This window comes from Sminthopsis crassicaudata, chromosome 3 (genome assembly GCF_048593235.1).
Source record: "Sminthopsis crassicaudata isolate SCR6 chromosome 3, ASM4859323v1, whole genome shotgun sequence".
Lineage (NCBI taxonomy): Eukaryota > Metazoa > Chordata > Mammalia > Dasyuromorphia > Dasyuridae > Sminthopsis > Sminthopsis crassicaudata.
In genome coordinates, this window is record NC_133619.1 from 168,878,095 (window position 1) to 168,897,288 (window position 19,194).

The 19,194-nt window shown below is 34.5% G+C and overlaps 1 protein-coding gene across 2 annotated transcripts in view; it reads left to right on the forward strand.

The window, feature by feature from the left end:
* The window catches only part of COL4A2 (collagen type IV alpha 2 chain), a 276,248-nt gene that overhangs the window by 208,314 nt on the left and 48,740 nt on the right, over positions 1–19,194 (forward strand). For both annotated transcript variants that reach the window (XM_074299526.1, XM_074299527.1), the window contains exons 25-27: positions 4,269–4,470; positions 4,871–4,921; positions 11,193–11,249. In XM_074299526.1, the coding sequence (XP_074155627.1) occupies positions 4,269–4,470; positions 4,871–4,921; positions 11,193–11,249 (310 nt within the window). The remainder of the gene's footprint in view (positions 1–4,268; positions 4,471–4,870; positions 4,922–11,192; positions 11,250–19,194) is intronic.

Below are 19,194 nucleotides of genomic sequence, written 5' to 3' on the forward strand. Positions count from 1 at the left end.
TGCCCTTGAATTGACACTCTTTCCTAGAATTTTGTGGTTTTATCTTCATATGAGTCTTCACTTTCATCTTCAGAGAACTTGTTCACTTGTATGTTCTTTATTCAAATTAAAAACTCTTTGCTCCAACATATTAAGATTTGTCCTCTTTTCTGTGGTTTATGATCATATTTCTTCATGACTTCACAGTCTTTAGAGGTTCCTTGTTGCCTCTGAGTTTGACATCTAAAGCCTTTACAACCTTACAATAGGCTTTTTTTCCATCTGTATTTAACATTACTCTCCTTCATGCCTCCCAGGCCTGCATTCCATGATTCTTTTGCACAGGTTTTTGTACTTGGAATAATATACTTTTCCTTACCTCCATCTTATGGAATCCTTAAGTTTTTTTCCAGTCTCAATTCAAGATGCTTCCCATTATGAGAAGCCTTTCCTGATCCCCTAGCATTTCCTCACTTAAATCCTATCTTTTAGGTATCTTATTTATATGTTGTATCCTGCCTACCAAAATCTTAAATTCTTGAAAGGAAGGAATTTTTTTTTCATTTTATCTTTGTATCTTTAGGACTTAATCAATGCATGTTGAAATTATAAGCCTATATTTTTGTGGTTGTTATTGTTATTCAGTCATTTTTTTAGTCACATCCAATTTTCATGACCCCTTTTGGGCTTTTCTTGACATCTTAAGAGGCTGGAGTGGCTTGCCAAAGCTTATACTCAATATTGCACAAAACACCTCTCCTTCCCTTTCCTTTTTAAATGTTACATTTATATGTGGGTGCAAATATATATATATATATATATATATATATATATATATATATATATATATACATATATGCATATATATATATTTATACATATATATATATATATATGTCTTGTTTTGACAGAACAGATAATTTTCCACACAAATACTCAAAGTTCAGCTATATAGTAAATTTCCCCACAACAGTTGAGTAAAACTTGCTGTTGATGATAACTGATAACGTCACTTCGTATGTCTGTGGTTTACCAGTTCTTAACAAAAGGGAAGGATGCATACTTTAACTTTCATAATTAAAACCAGTATTTTTTATAAGTCCACAATGCTAGGATTTTCCTAGATTCTTCAATAAAGCCTAGGTTGTTGATAGATCTGGTCATCTTCATGATGGCTTCAAAAAGGGTTTTTTTAATTCAATGAACCAATATAATTATATAACCACTTTTACTAAAAGCACCATCTTCTCTTTGCCATGACCATCTATCTCCTCTGGCTTCTTGATATTAGAGCAAAAGGCTATATTAATCAACAAACATTTTATTAAGTACTTAACATGTTTCAGGCATTATACTAAGTACTGCAGATACAAAGAAACAGTTCCTGCCCTTAAGGAGCTTACAGTCTAATGAGGAGAGACAGCATGCAACATGTGTAACAACAACAAAACAAACTATGTGCAAAATTAATACAAGGTATTTTGGGGAAGAAAGGTACTAGTGACTAGGAGAATCAAAGGCTTCAAATACTAGTGCCATTTGATCTCAGCTATGAAGAAAACTACAGGTTGCAAGCAGTGGAGATAAGGGGAGTGACCACTCTAAAAATGCAGGAAAGACAATTCAAAAACACAGAGACAGGAAGAAGGAGTTTTATTGTATGAAGTCAAGTACTCAGTATGGCAACTTCTCTGTTAACACATACACTTATTGGTAGCAAACAATAAGCCTTCCCCAACCCATTACCATAATATGATATTTATATGGTGCTTTATATTTTTCAAACCACTTTAAATTCATTATGACATTCAATTAGAATAATTGACATTTATCTAGTGTTTTATTGCTTACCAAGCACTTTGCATTTATAGTCTCATTTAATTTTCTTAACAACCCTATTGAGGTAAGTAGGAAGGATTATTACCTCAATTTGATTTTTAATTCTTCAAGAAGCCATCATTTCATCAATATATGTATTTCCTCTGTCAGTGAAGATTGTACCCATTAAGTGATCTTCATGAATGAAGGAAAAAAATTTTAAGTGCTTTTCAGGTGCTATGTAAAACACAAGAATTACAAAGAAAGGCAAAAAGAGAACCCACCTTCAAAAACCTTACATTCCATATCACATTAATGAGTCTGTGATTCCCACAATTCATCACTTGGTTTTCATCCTTTTGGTTATGATCATTTAACTCATGCAAGACCCTACTTTTTTGATCTCCCCAATTATCGCTTTTTCTTCCACTGTATTAAGAAATTCCAAAGCCATCTTCTTCTTTATAGCTCCATTTGCTGCTTCTGTATTCCTCTTAGATCCAGATTAGATCACTTTTTTTCATAACAGAATACCTTTTTACCTAATACTTTTTTTTTCTTTCTTTGAATCCTTTTTTCTTTTATTTTTAAACAGATGCACTATTATGTGACATCCAAATGGTTACCATTAAACATGTGCCTAATATATTGGCACATATGCTATATAAGGGCAAATAATTCACTTGCTTCTCCTGACCTCTGAAAATGAACTGTATAACAGTACTGCTTTTTAAAAGAATGTTAACTTATTCCTGTCCATCTAAATCTTCATTAGCATTCTCTTAATAACAACAGGGTGTAGTTTCCATTGATTAGTGAAATGTTAATTCCTTAAGGACAAGAGTTGGGTTTTATCTAAACTTTCTTTCATAATATCTAGCAAAATGCTTTGTACAAACAGAGATTTGACCATTTACTGACCTGAATTCAGAATACTTAGCTGATTGGAATATTTACATTTTCCAAGATCTATAACTTAGCTATGTGTGTTAAACTCCTATTACATATATTTGCTAGCTATGCTACATAGTTTAAATAAGATATTCCCCTTGACCTCAAAGAGCTTACTACCTAGGAATAATCTGAAACCACCTAGTTCCTATATCTGTGGTCATTAAAGGAAATACAGAATAAGATAAAGTTCTAGATCATTTGTGTCAAATTCAAACATGCTGGCTGCATATTGACTTTTGTTTGGTTGTTGTTTAGTCATTTTAGGGATTTTCTTAACAAAGTTAATGACACATTTTACCATTTGCTTCTCTGGTTCATTTTTACAAATGAGGAAACTGAGGAAAACAGGGTTAAGTGACTTTCCCAGAGTCACACAAATAAGTGTCTGAGGCCACTCAGGAACATGAGTTTCACTGACTCTGGGCCCAGCACTCTATCCAGTGCACCACTTATCTACCCAACAAGCACTTAACATATTAACTTAGAAAAGATAAATTAGTATTATCTTTATTACATTTTCTTTATATATCTCCCAATTACATTTTGGGGTTGCTGATTAATGATCATGAGTTTGACATTTCTGTTTTAAATGACTAAAACTATCTATTCAAAATCTATATTTGTAACATGTAAATATGTAATATGTAATATATGAAGAAACCATGAACATGGTATCTTATAGGATTTTTTGTGTCATAGATCTCTTCTCAAAAAAATTTAAATGCATAAAACAAAATACATAGGATTATTAAGGAAATGTGTTATGTTAAAATAAAAGAATTTCTCCTCATCTAGTTAATAGATCTTATAAAAATCTAGGCACAAAAATCTATAGACCCAGATTAAGAAATATTGGTGTCCATATAAGGGCAGCCCAGGAGTCAGGATGATCTGAATACCACCTCTGAAATATATGGGTTATCTGAACCAACAGTTTCTTAATTTCTCAGTGTCCTAAACAATTCTCTGAAACTACAAGTTTCAGAGTATATGTTTTGCTAGAGGGAATTTTGTCAGTTAGAACTCTCTATACATGGAATCATGGTACCAAAAAAAAAAAAGTGCTTTAATACATGCCTGTGTATGTTTATAGGTAGAGAAAAGAAAAGAAGGAAGGGAGGGAGGGAAGAAGGAAAGAAGGAAGAAAGGAAAGAAAGAAAGAAGGAAGGAAGGGAGGGAGGGAGGGAGGGAGGGAGAGAGGTAAGGAGAGAAATACATATAAATGGGCCTTCCAGTAAACTATTTATAGAGCCATAGAGTTAGAAGGAAGCTTATTTTTACTATACTGCCTCAATTTATTTAAGATAAAAGCAAGGCTCAGAAACATTAATGACTTGTCCAGGATCACAAAAATAGATAGTAAAAGTGCACTATTTCTGTGACTGAGCTCCTAGTTTAATGAGTATGTTGTAAAATTACTAAGGGATGATTAAATTGGAAACAAGTAGTGAAGTTGGGGAAGGGTATCTTTGAGATTACAGATATATATTTTAAAAGGGAAATTTGATTTCACACAGGGTGATGGCATCAAAGGCCTTCCAGGAGATGCAGGTTTCCCGGGAGTACCTGGTTTAAAAGGCATTCCAGGAGAAAGTGGTCCTCCAGGCCTAGGTCTACCTGGCCCAAAAGGTGAACGAGGTTTCCCTGGTGACCCTGGATTAAGTGGAAGTCCTGGGTTCCCAGGCCCTCCAGGACCCCCAGGCACTCCAGGCCAAACAGGTACAGTTGAGTTCTCTTTTTTCTTCAAAAGATGTTATATAACATAGTGGAAGCATTTAGCCAACAAAATATTCCCTAAATACTCAACAGATGCTTCTACTCCAGCCTCACATAAATTGCCCACACATGTCAGAATGGATAGTATTGTTCTTGCTGTCTCTACATACTGTGGGTTGTTTGCTTGGATTTATCTGAGCCTAGCTTCTCTCGTACTTATCTGAGCCTAGTCTTCTTTTTTCCTAGGGCAGAGCTTTGAAGTGAATTTGCAGGCATGCGAGTTTTTGCAATGTATATCTATGCTCTCTGTCTCTATTCCTCCACAATTTATTGGAGAAGGGAAAAAATGATCATAAGTTGTTTTCCTAATCACCTTTTTTGTTTTATTGCGCCTCATTCTCAGATTGTGGTGGAGGTGTGAAAGAGTCAATTGGCCAGGAGATAATCCGACCAGGTACTGTCAAAAAAATTTTGTTAACCATTTTAACTTTTTGGTTTTAAGAATAGATGACATACCAGCAGTTATTTATTAAATGCCCACAATGTATATGATTCACTAAATACTACAAGAGTACCCACTAAAAATATTTAGTGCATACTTGTATGTTTGTAAGTAGATAGGGAAAGATAGGGAGGGAAAGAAAGAAGGGAGGGAAAGATAGATGGAGAGAAAGAAGGAAGGAAGGGAGGGAGAGAAGGAAGAAGAAAGGAGGGAAGGAAGAAGAAAGGGAAGAAAGAAGGGAGGGAACAAGGGACAGAGAGAGGGAGGGAGGGAGGAAGAAAGAAATGGGAAAAAAGGAAAGGAAGGAAATGCATATAAATGCCCCCTCTAGTACACTTACAGAGTTTAGAGATGGCAATGATACTTGCCCTCAAATTGCAAGAAGTAAAATAAGGCATACAGAATCATGTATAGTATATATATATATAAAGAGCATAAACACATAGATGCATGGATAAATACATAAGAATACCTCTGTCTTTAAAATTTCAGTACATTCATATCATATAGGAACATAGAATTTAGAGCTGGAAGTACCTATAGTCCTATTCCCTCTTATTCCATATGAGGCAACTGAGTTCCATGGAGGGTAATGGCTTACTCAAAGTCACACAGGGAATACAGAACAGAACCTGAATTCAAAACCAGATCTGACTTCTAATTCTGAACACATCTTTACATGAATAAAAACAGTGTCTGGATGGTTTTGTTGCTAAAAGTGTCAAAGTTAAAAACTAGTTACTATTCAATATAGGAAGATTTAGTCTAGGAGATCTAAATTCAGTAAAGAATTAAAGGACAGAAGGGGCATTAAAAAGAGTGGGGAAATTATCTGAGGCATGAGGGCTTTCCTATATTTATTGCCCATCACTGGAGACCTTTCAGCCAGATGCTGAATGACCATTTGTTGAGCATGTAGGATTCTTGCTCAGCTATGGATTAGAAGAGATAGTTTGTGAAGCCCCTATCAAGTTTTAGATGCTATGATTCTATGATTTTGCAATCTCTTGGTTGTTTTCCAATGATTCATTTGCATTTACTATTAGTCCATTATTGCTTCTTTATAATTAGCCTAAGGCTTTCAAATCTTTAGATAATAATCTTTATTTCTAGGGTAAGTGTCTAATTTGTCTCTGTATCTCTAACCCCTCAGGCTTTCAAATTTGGCACTTAAAAAGTTTTGTTGCATGCCTAACTCTTTGTGCATCCTGAACTTGTGGGACCCACATTAAATTTTCTTTTAAAACTGAAAATAAAAATATTAATTTCACCTGATTTTGTTTTTAATTGGAATAAAACTGCAAATTACAGATTTTCTGGTAATGATGTATGCCTCAAGTTATTTTGGCTATTAACCAATTCAATTTTATGACCATGTATTAAGCATCTACTGGGAGCATTTATAAGCATTTCTTATGAGGTTCTACTGGAAGCATAAAGCCAAAATAAGAGAAATTCCCCACCTTTAGGAAACTTACAGTCCAGAATAGTTTAAAATTACAGGTGGGTATCTTTCTTTAATAGAGGGAGAATAGGAGAAGTGCATAGCAGAGTCCTAAACAAAAGTGTAATGACAAATGGGAGGAGGAAAAGATCACTTGCAGATGAAAGAGATGGAAAAAGACTTTATGGAGGAAATGTCCACTGAAATGGGTCCTTTAAATTGGAAAAGGATTTCAGTAGGTAGAAATTGATAGGGGGCAGCTAGGTGGTGCAGTGGATAGAGCACCAGCCCTGAATTCAAGAGGACCCGAGTTCAAATCTGATCTCAGACACTTAACACTTCCTAGCTGTGTGACCCTGGGCAAGTCACTTAACCCCAGCCTCAGGGGGGAAAAAAAAGAAATTGATAGGTGTGTTTTACAATGATAAGTCAATAAAAGTCAATAAAAAACTGAAAATAATCGTGGGAAATTACCCAAAAATGTTTATACTGTATTTTCAAGTGTTACAAACATGTTGAATATGTGACTTATCCATCATACTTTAGAGTGTAAATTCCCAATTGTCAATGAACATATATCACCTATATTATAGTATTATTATTAGTAGTATTATTATAGTATCATAGTATTTTTATGGGCTTCGTCTTTTTTGTTGTTGTTGTTTAGTTGTTTTTGTCATGTCCAACTCTCATGACCCCCATTTGGGGTTTTCTTAGGAAAAGAAAATGCACTCTTTGCAGATGATATGATGATATACTTAGAAAACCCCAGAGATTCTAATAAAAAACTATTAGAAATAATTCACAACTTTAGCAAAGTTGCTGGATACAAAATAAATCCACATAAATCCTCAGCATTTTTATACATCACCAACAAAATGCAACAGCAAGAGATACAAAGAGAAATTCCATTCCAAACAAATGTTGAGTGTATAAAATATTTGGGAATCCCTCTACCAAAGAAAAGTCAGGAATTATATGAGAAAAATTACGAAACACTTGCCACAAAAATAAAGTCAGATTTAAATAATTGGAAAGACATCCAGTGCTCATGGATAGGCTGAGCGAATATAAGAAAGATGACAATACTCCCCAAACTAATCTATTTATTTTGTGCTATACCAATCAGACTCCCAAGAAACTATTTCAGTGACCTAGAAAAAATAGCAACAAAGTTCATATGGAAAAATAAAAGGTCAAGAATTTCAAGGGAATTAATGAAAAAAAAAAAGTCAGATGAAGGTGGTCTAGGTGTACCTGATCTAAAACTATATTATATAGCAGCAGTCACCAAAACCATTTGGTATTGGCTAAGAAATAGATCAGTCGATCAGTGGAACAGATTAGATACAAAGGACAAAAAAGGGTACAACTATAGCAATCTAGTCTTTGACAAACCCAAAGATACCAACATTAGGGATAAAAATTCATTATTTGAAAAAAACTGTTGGGAAAACTGGAAATTAGTATGGCAGAAATTAGATATGGACCCACACTTAACACCACATACTAAGATAAGATCAAAATGGGTCCATGATTTAGGCATAAAGAATGAGATCATAAATAGATTAGAGGAACAGAGAATAGTCTACCTCTCAGACCTGTGGAGGAGGAAGGAATTTATGACTAGAGAAGAACTAGAGATCATTATTGATCACAAAATAGAAGATTTTGATTGCATCAAACTAAAAAGTTTCTGTACAAACAATACTAATTCAAACAAGAGTAGAAGGGAAGTAACAAATTGGGAAAATATTTTTATAGTTAAAGGTTCCGATAAAGGTCTCATTTCCAAAACATATAGAGAATTGATCCTAATTTATAAGAAATCAAACCATTCTCCAATTGATAAATGGTCAAAGGATATGAACAGACAATTCTCAGATGATGAAATTGAAACTATTTCCACTCATATGAAAGAGTATTCCAAATCACTACTGATCAGAGAAATGCAAATTAAGACAACTCTGAGATACCACTACACACCTGTCTGATTGGCTAAGATGACAGGAACAAATAATGATGAATGTTGGAGGGGATGTGGGAAAACTGGGACACTAATGCATTGTTGGTGGAGTTGTGAAAGAATCCAACCATTAAGTGGAAATCTTCAACATAAAGAAGAGCCAACTCACTTCCAGTTGATCAATGATGGACAGAGGTAGCTACACCCAGAGAAGAAACACAGGGAAGTGAATGTAAATTGGTAGCACCAATATATGTCTGCCCAGGTTACATGTACCTTCGGAATCTAATGCTTATTGTGCAACAAGAAAATGGTATTTACACACATGTATTGTATCTAGGTTATATTGTAACACATGTAAAATGTATGGGATTGCCTGTCATCGGGGGGAGGGAATAAAGGGAGGGGGGGATAATTAGGAAAAATGAATACAAGGGATAATATTATAAAATATAGATATATATAATAAAAAATTATTAATAAAAAAAAAAAGAAATTCTTCTCTTCTGTCAAGGCTCAGTTTAGATGCAGATTTCAGATTCCTGAACCACCCAGCAATAAATAAAATGATCTGTTTGTCTTAAAAAAAAAAAAAAAAAAAAAAGAATCCGACCATTTTGGAGAGCAATCTGGAATTATGCCCAAAAAATTATCAAACTGTGCATACCCTTTGATCCAGCAGTACTACTACTGGGCTTATATCCCAAAGTAATATTGAGGAGGGGAAAGGGACCTGTATGTGCCAAAATGTTTGTGGCAGCTCTTTTCATAGTGGCTAGAAACTGGAAGATGAATGGATGTCCATCAATTGGAGAATGGTTGGGTAAATTATGGTATATGAAGGTTATGGAATATTATTGCTCTGTAAGAAATGACCAGCAGGAGGAATACAGAGAGGTTTGGAGAGACTTACATCAACTGATTCTGAGTGAAATGAACAGAACCAGAAGATCGCTGTACACTTCAATGTGGTATGAAGATGTATTCTGATGGAAGTGGAAATCTTCAGCATAAAGAAGATCCAACTCACTTCCAGTTGATCAATGATGGACAGAAACAACTACACCCAGAGAAGGAACACTGGGAATTGAATGTATAATATTAGCACTACTGTCTATCGACTCAGGTTACTTATACCTTCGGAATCCAATACTTAACGTGCAACAAGAAAATTGTATTTACACACATATATTATATCTAGGTTATACTGTAACACATGTAAAATATATGAGATTGCCTGTCATCCAGGGGAGGGAGTAGAGGGAGGGAGGGGAAAATCTGGAAAAATTAATACAAGGGATAATGTTGTAAAAAAATTACTCATGCATATATACTGTCAAAAAAATGTATAATTATAAAATTAATAAAAAAAATTTTTAAAAAGGAAAAGAAAATGGGTTTGTCATTGCCTTCTCCAGATGAGAATGCTGAGACAAACACAGTTACGTAACTTGTCCAGTGACAAAAAGCTAGTAAGTGTCTGAGGCCAAATTTGAAAACAGGATTTGAACCCAGTGGATATTCTGTCCACTTGCCTGTTGCTTAAATGTGATATAATTGTCAATGTGACATAAAAGTCTCATTTTGAACAGAGGAAAGATAATCGAGGCATTCTAAGTCAGTGAACAAATGGTTTGGGTACTCCTAGTAAAGAGGATTAACCCCCAGACTTGAGTTATGATACTTGGCAAAAGGATAAGCCTAACCTAGCAGGAAAAATTCCCATGCAAATAGACATAAGACAGATGAATAGCAGGATTGTCCTTCAAAATAGGATTTCTTAGAACAGAAGCAACCAATACAATACCCCTCTTCTCAAATTTAACTGCTCTCATTAATTTCACCAGAAATAGTCTTAATCTTCATTTGATCTTGCTCTTCTTGAAGCAATTATTTTGGTTTTGTTCATTTTGAAGGTATTTGAAGTCACAACAGAGGAGAGTTGTTGTTTTTTTAATTATAAGATCCTGAGATAAAGTTACAAGATAAAGAAAATGCAGGAGCTACATCATGCTTTCAATAAAGTTTTCATTTGTAGTCACAAGGCTTTGGTTCAAATTGGGTTCTTCTACCTGTATGATGATAGGCAGTCCATTTAATTCCCCCAAAATCTCCATTTCCTCAACCATAAAAAAGAGGAAGTTAAATTAGAATATCTCTAAGATCCCTGGGCAACTATATATCAAAGATAAGAGTATTGGTCCTGGAACCTGAAAGACTTGGGTTAAAAGCTGGACTCAGGCACTTAATAAACTCTGCATCTGAGTAGGTTACTTTATCTCTCCCTGCCTCAATTTTCCTTATCTGTAAAATGGAGATAATAATAGTATTTATCTCTCAGGATTGTTGTAAGGATCAAATGAAACAATATTTGAAAAGCATTTTGCAAACCTAGAAGCTCTATAAATAAATGCTAGCTATTATCTATAATCCTTTAAATGGGATTCACTTTCACCCATTAGGAATGATCTCCTTTATCTCAACTTATAATGAAAGCTGTTAACAAAAATAAGGAAATGAATGTGTCATTTGCCCATGTTTTAGTTCTTTTTTGGCTACATTTATTTAATTTGCATTATATAGAAATTAATATTTTTATTTCACTATGAATATTAATAATGAAATTAATGCATGCATAATTCATGCATAATGAAATTAAGCATCTATTTACATCAGAAAGCTAGGATCATTAAGCCATTAAATTATTCTAATAATATATCAGTTCAAATTAGTGCTTTTGATGTGGGCAACACAAAAAGCCAAGAGATTCAGCATGGATTGTTTCACTTTATCTTTTTTTATTTTCTTTTTAGGTTGTGTAATAGCACCTAAAGGATCTCAAGGGTTGCCTGGACTGCCAGGATCTCCAGGTAAACATTTTCAATAAATATGGAAACTACCACATTTTCCTCTCTGTCACTGGCTCTTAACTCTGAACTGTATTTTTTAACTTTTTCTCTCTTCGTTTTTCCTTTCTCCTCTTACTTCTGGTTTCCTACCTCTCCCATCATAAATATCATTCTCAGCTTTTAGAGCTTCATTTACTCTTGCTTTAGAAATCAATCTACTTTCATGGCACTTCGAATACAATCTACTCTTCCACCTTAGACGTGGTTTCATTTATTTTTTTATTGCTGTTCAAAATATATACAAAACTCAGGAAGCTAAGAGATATGATGTAAACTGTAGTAGACATCCCCTGAAGCATACAGACCTTCAATCAAGACCTCTCCAAGCTCTGGAGCTTCCTCCATAAAAGAAGAAAGGAAGAATAGAATGTGTTTATTTTTCCCTCTCTCTCCTAAAAAAAAAAAAAAAAAAAAAAAAAAAAATGAAAAGCACACAGAGAATATTTCTTTTCTTTCAGTTTTGTCCAGGGTAAAAATGGGAACAAATAGAATTGAAAAGGTTTTGCCCTAAAATCTAGGTTTTGTCCATGGATTGACAGAACACACTGTCCAAAGTCCTAATGACAAATCTATATAAATACATGATCCTTTGTAACACATCTCAACTCCTAGCCAGCTCAGCTGCTAACTCAGTGGCATGGTTTTTCCATTTCATAGAGAAGAAGGGTCCGGGTGGCCACAGCTGTTGTAGCATGGGCCACCATCCAGTGACTTAAGCCCTTCAGTGGGGTGCCATACTTTAATGAATAGCTGGCAGTACAAAGCAGAGGACACTTCCAGACATGCCCTTAATCATTGTGGGCAGGGGATGAAATTTAAGCCCTGGGAGTGCTTTATGGAAGGAATTAATGTTATTAGTGTCATACCGGAAAGCAAGATTCCTCTGGCTACAAGTGGATCTTGACTGAAAGAGTGTATTCTTCTTTTTCATTAACACTGGTGAGCTAGAGGAGAAAGGAGGAAATACCATGAGCACCCAGCTAATCTCTAGATTGTACATTCTTCCTGGCCCATTATTTGGGGATCATTTCCCCAAAGTGGTAGCTTACACTCAAATTAGAAAATGGTAAATTAAGGGTACATTTGTTGAACTTTAAAAGCAGCTCTGATATACAATCTCATGGGAACCATGGAATAAAAATATAAAAGAATCATTTGTAGCTTTACAATGAAGTAGATCTTTAAGGTACATGAGGCCCTTAAACAAGCCTTTATCTTCCTCAAACATTTCCAGATGAGAGCATTATGGCACAATGGAAAGAGACCCTGAATTTGCCATCAGAGGACGTAGGTCTAAATTCTTATTCTGCCACTCACTATCCATGTGACATTGGGCATGTCAGTTAAAAACTATAGATCTCATCCTCCTCATCTGTTAAATGAGGAAGGTGAATTAGATGATCCCTACCATCCCTTCTAGCTCTCTCCATATGATCTCTTTAATATTATAAACTCCAACCACTCATGAATTCTAGTCTGGCAATATTTCTTTAAACTGGGCATTTTACTCCTTTTTAAGGAGTAAAGAAGAACTTTCTGAAGAAGTGGGCAGACATTGGAGCTATGGGGATTTTAAGAGTTGTTTAGTAGAAGCAGAACCTACTCAAGATGAACTGAAATTTTAGAGCATGTAAAACTTTAAGGAAATCACTCGATAAAAACTTTGAGAATCAGTGATATAAATTAATATTTATATAAAACATATCTAAATGTAATATAAGCTTTTATTAAAATAAGTTTAATATTTTTCTTATGTTCTATTAAGCTGAAATACTGAAAAAAAATCTTTAGCTATGTGCAATGTGTCCCAAACACTTTAAGAAAATAGGACTGGAAAATAAGTATGTTTGTTTTTTGCTAAGTAATAAGATACAACCATCTTCCAGCATCCCCCTTCCTCCCTGCCAAAAAGCACTTAGTGACCAACAAAAGCTGCTAATTGTTTTCAGAGGTGTCAGTGCCAGTAGTATTTTTTTTAAATCTTTATATTTAATATTTCTGCTCAATAGTGGTTATGGTGACATTCTTCAATCTCTCAAAAATTCAAAAATTTTCAAAATCTTAAGTTTCTTCCCATCTTATACAAGCATGGCATTCTTAATCCCTGAGCTCTCTGCAGCTGTTGAATTTATTCATTTATTTATTCATTCTCTTATTTAATTCTTCACATAGTCTTAAATCCCAATTCAAACTTAGGAAGAATGTCTTCTGGCAGGGACTTTAATCTTAGAAAAGCAAGTTTCATTTGTATATCAGAGAAGTTTGTAAATTTCTGAATCTAGTTAAAAAAAAACCCAAAATCTTTCCATTTCATAAAATTATCATTAGGTTTTCCAATATATATTAACATCACAAAAGTCATGAATCCAGTTTTGCAATAGGATAATAGTTTTAGAAGGAAAATATTGGTGCAATGTGTCCTATTTTCAACTTTAATAAAAATGCTCATAGCCTGATTCCTTTAATCTGGCCTATTTCCCTTGAGGCCCTAGATCAGTGGATCTGGGCCAATGTACATGTCTGTTTCCCATCCAATACATCTGTTGTTTAGAGTTCCTTTGAAAATGGTCTTGTTCTGTCCCTGAACACTGTTCTAAGCTTATACTTTCATGTGCGTTTGTTTTATGAAATAGATGTGTTCCTAAAAAGTCAAGTGGGAACAAAAATCTGCTTTCTTATCAAGCTTACAATATAATTTTCAGAGAAAATTAAGATCTTCATTTATGATTCAACTTAGTTGGCAATGACTCCTAACACTTTATCTATTCACCCCTTCAAGTTAAAATGATTTGCAGACACATTCATGACTGGGTCATAATCTTTTTTTTTTTTTTTTTTTTTTTTTTTTTTTTTAATAACGAATATAAAAGGGAGTGGATTACATAAAGTCTTTGGTGAATACTTTTATAAATTGAAAATCCCAAATAACCACTTCATATTTTATCTGCTTCATGTGCCCCCTCACTCAGCACTGTATTGAGGCACTACAGTAGTTTGGATCATAGAAGAACAGAAGTGAATCTTTTTAGTAAAATGCTTAGTATTTCCCTGGCCACATAACATGAGGGGTTAGAAACAGAAATCTCTGCATTGTTTCCTGGCTTTGTGCTGTGCACAGGGGACTTTGAAGGAGGGTTTATAAAGAATGTGAAAGATTTAAGTTTTGGACCTTTGGCCTCCCTCACCCACTGCAACTTTCCTGAACTTATTAGCTCCACCAATTGAGCCAATTCAGCTGACTTATCTTTGTCTTTTATCTTGCACCATTACTTACTTGCCCAACCCTCATTCAAAGCCCCATTTACCATGTGCACCAAAAAAAAAAAAAAAAAAAAAGCTTTTATTAACTATTGATACTTAAAGACAATTTAAGTCAACTAAAGAGATTCTTTTTAGAACATCTGATTAATTGAATTAGAATATATACTTACCTACAAGAGAAAAGTTTCTCTGTGAATTCTAAGAGTCTTTTAAGACTTTGTGATTTATACCAGACCACTAGAAGAAGATCCAGAAAAGCAGGTTCATTATGTGTTCACCATGGGGAAAAGTTCATATCTCAAACTTGATTAATTTAAGAATTATTCCATTTGGCCCTTTATAAAGTTTTTTCAGGGGAATAACATTTCTATCCCAAATTCATCCCCTATTAATGAAATCAATATTGAATTGGTTGGTACAAGATAGTGGATACCATGAATTTTTGAATAAAGTTCTTTAATTTTTTTTAAACCCTTATTTTCTTAGTGTTTGCACAATACAATGGGGAAAAGTTTGCAGTTTCTGCTGAAAATTACCTATAATCATAGAATTCTAGAGGCAGAAAGGGCCTTAGATATTTTGTTCCACCCTCTCATTTTATAGATAAGGTAACTGAGAATTCAAGATAGCCTTGCAAATAGTAAAGAGATCATTTTAGTTAGTTTTTGGAATTGGGTATATAGAAATTACCAGAATGGCAAAGATTTATCTGCTTTGATGTGGTTTCTTTTCCTTATTCCAGTAGAGCTGTCCCAGAGAGACCAATAACAGCCATGTATACCCAGAAATTCATTTCAGTTCCTCATTCCACTGAGCTGGTTACACAATGTAAATACAGACTGCCTCCAGGTACACACTGAGGCTTGTGATTTAGGGCCTTTGTTGATCTGTGTAATTATTTCTGTACAAAGAGACTCCCAGTGTGCTCTCTGTTCTCTTTCTCCTAGTGATTCGGGTAGACAGGTTAAGCAAAGTACATCTTGGGATTCTAGTGCTCTACATTTCTTCATTGATTAATAGAATTAACCTGGACTTGATCAGGGAGACTCTTGGAAGTGATCAGCAGCCTTTTTTTTCATGTCCTTTTCTTATTTTATTCTGATTTTAGGGAACTATGTAGTAGAAACAGGCATAGCATACCCTCCAGGATTGAAATGTGTGTAAATGCTTTGAGGTCTTTTGTTTTGAGGACCAGTGAAAAAGCAATATTTGCAAGGTCTGACTGGATAATAGAGAAAGAATGAGGAGGTGAGAATGCTTAGAAGTGCTGAATCAGTGTGAGATTGGCCAGGATTAGCTACACAAAGACAACTTTCTTTCAGAAACAAAGTAATAAATTCTCATTTTTGGACAGCATGTTTGTTTTGCTCTTAAAGCTGCAATCCTGTTGACAGAAGCCCAAAATTACTTTTTTTTTTTCACTTAGAAGTTTATAGATACAAATAAAGAGCTTGAGGATGCATTGATTTTTTTTTTTCAATTTTGATTGCTATCTTTTGAATTTACATTTCCAAGTGTATGGCCCCTTTTGCTCCATGAAGCTATTCCAGATAATAAAAAATAATAATAAAAAAAAATTTTAAAGAGGAAAAAAAGCAGTTCAACAAAACTAAAGCATCAAACAAATCTGAAAGTATATGCAATGTTCCACATACATAGTCCCCTCCTGCAAAGAAGAAAGTAAATTTTTGAGATTACATTTTCTAACAAACTTCATTATAAAAAATATATACCAAAAACATTGATTAGAGTATTGTAATGTAAATAAAGTTGCAGGAAAAAGTTGCTGCCAAAAATTCTCACACTGACATAATCCTCTGAAGTAAAGGAAAACTGAGTAATATATTTGGGAGGGCCTGGAGTCAGGAAGACTTCCTTAGCTCACATCTGGTCTCAGACACTAGCTGTGTGACCTCAAGTAAATCACTTAATCCTGTTTGCCTCAGTTTCCTCATATATAAAATGAGCTGGAAAAGGTAATGACAAAACATTCCATAATATATTTAGGAGATGATTTTGCAAAAATATTTTTTAAATCTCTGAAGTTATTATAAGTAATAGAAATATGCCACAAAGTACATTTATTTCCAGTTAATAATGCTAAAATAATGAAAGTTCCTACTTTCTATTATATCTATGTACACAAAATTAATTGCTTTTATAAAGACCACCAATCTAGAGTCATTAATACATAATCCCTGACATCAAGACATGTATAGTCCAATTGAAGGTATGTGAATACCTGAATATCTATAATTCTACAATACAAAATGTTATATAACATCCAAAGTGGGAGAAATTCTTTTACTAAAAAAGAGGTTAGAGGAGGCTTCATGGGGGAAGTGACAAATGATTTGGGTTTGTTAAAGGATTTAATGAAGGAAAGTGGGGGAGATAGGAAATTTTAAGTTTAGAGCCCAGAGGTGGGAAGGCCCAGGACATATTCAGAAAGAATGGAAAGTAGGTCAGTTGGACTGAAACATAAACTATGTGATAGGAAGAATATAAGATAAGACTAAAAAGTTAGAGGAAGAGCAGATTGTAGCAGCTTTGTATCTCAGCCAAAGGAATTTGACCTTAAATTGGTAGATTGCAGCTCTTATAGTTAATCTGTTGATTTTAGCTTTCTTTACTAATGTTATAGTATGAGAGCCAGCCTGATTTATGTCAATGGAGTCTTCTTTGTTCTGTTCTTAATTACAACTGGGATAAAATAAAAATGTTTAAGGGACCCAGTTCTTTCCCATTTTTCATACCCATCACTGAATTTGAAATATAGTACTTAAACTATTCTAGAACTTGTACTAAAGTACTTGAAGTATTCATCCTTGCCTTAGTCATCATCATAAATGATAAGTATCTTCTCAGTGCCCTATGTGGTGTTCTGAGTCCAAAACTATGATGAAAAACTTTTCCTATCAGTCACATGTACAAAATTATTACTTTTGTTTCTCCTAACATTAGTCATGCATCTAATGAATTTACTTTTACTAAAATACAGAGAGAATCTTCAATAAAATGAATTTTATTTTTAGAAATTGTTTTTCCTCTTGGAAATGTATTTCTAGTTTTGAAGAAATTTTTCTCTGTGTTCCAAACCTTTTTTAAAACCTCATATCCCCTAATTCTCCAACAGCTAATAATTTCTGTATGTAAATAAAGGTGTCAGGTTATCTTATCATTGGTTAAGCCTGTCAATCAATTATGCTATTTATCTGTCAGATATCCAAGTACAACCATATCTCTTCCTGTCATAGATACCTTTAAGGCTTCTATTATCAGCCGTATGAGCCCCAGAAAGTATCTGAAGGCCAGGACTTAAGCTGAGAAGGAATTTGTCAGCAATGCAAAGGTGACAGCAGCAGTACACCTGCAACAGGATTCTGAATGTGACTGCTCCAGAGTGGTCACCCATGCAGTGTGAGCACATATATAAATTCATGGTATCTATTGATGGAACTATTTCTGGACTTAGTCCTTTAGACTGAAGGGGTCCACCCACATATACATACATATCCCCACTGAAGCAATGTTTAATTGTCCCCTCTCTTTTTCTGTCTCACTCCTACTAGGAAGGGAATCAAATAGCAATGCTCTTCCACAGCCTCCCATTACCATTGGTAATATGAACAGATTAACAGCTTTTCAGTATTGAAAATAATACCCAGACCCAGGAAGTAAGCCCCTTACTTTTTTCTGGAGCTTTTTCACTCACTCCTACAACTCTCACTACAACCCACCTACTGAGGATGGAAATTTTGGAGGCTGTTTCCTATCCATACTATTTCTGCTTTGGCATTCAGGAGGCTGCATCCAGAGCCCTGGTACTGCCACCTACTTAGCACCTGTTTCCTAAAGCTGAGCTGGACAATTGATGAACAGGGTAGTTGTTTTGAAGGCCTTGGTTGTGTTTGTGTTAGATTTATCTTTGAATATTAGTATTTCAAGAATCTTTACAGGTAAGTACTTTTATAAATGCTGAAAATTGTTTTTAAAATCCTGGAGTTTTTAATGCTATTAGTTATTGATTATTTTGAGGCAGCTAGGTAGCAGTACAATACTAGGCCTGGATGCCAGAAAAACTCATCTTTATGAGTTCAAATCTGGCCTCAGACACTTCTTGGCAATATGACCCTGGGCAAAATCATTTAACCTTTTTTGCTTGGAGTTTCCTCATCTATAAAATGCCCTGGAGAAGGAGATGGCTAGCCACTTTAATAATCCTAAATGGAGAGGCAGCTAGACGGCACAGTGGATAGAGCACCAGCATTGAATTCAAGAGGACCTGAGTTCAAATCTGCTCTCAGACACTTAACACTTCCTAGCTGTGTGACCCTGGGCAAGTCACTTAACCCCAGCCTCAGGGAAAAAAAATAATAATAATCCTAAATGGGGTAATAAAAGGCCAGACTGCCTGAAAAAAAAATGACAATAACTTATTATCTCTTCCATCATAGAATTACTTCAATTTCTAGATTTAAAGCTAGCAAAAGACCATAGACTTAGCCCAGTCCCCTCATTTTATAAGTGAGTAAACTGAGAACCCCAAGAAGTTAAGTGATTTGTTCAAACTTATATAGGTAACAAGTAACAAAACCAAAATTCAAACTCAGGTCCTCTGAAATCAAATCTCCTGCTCTTTCTA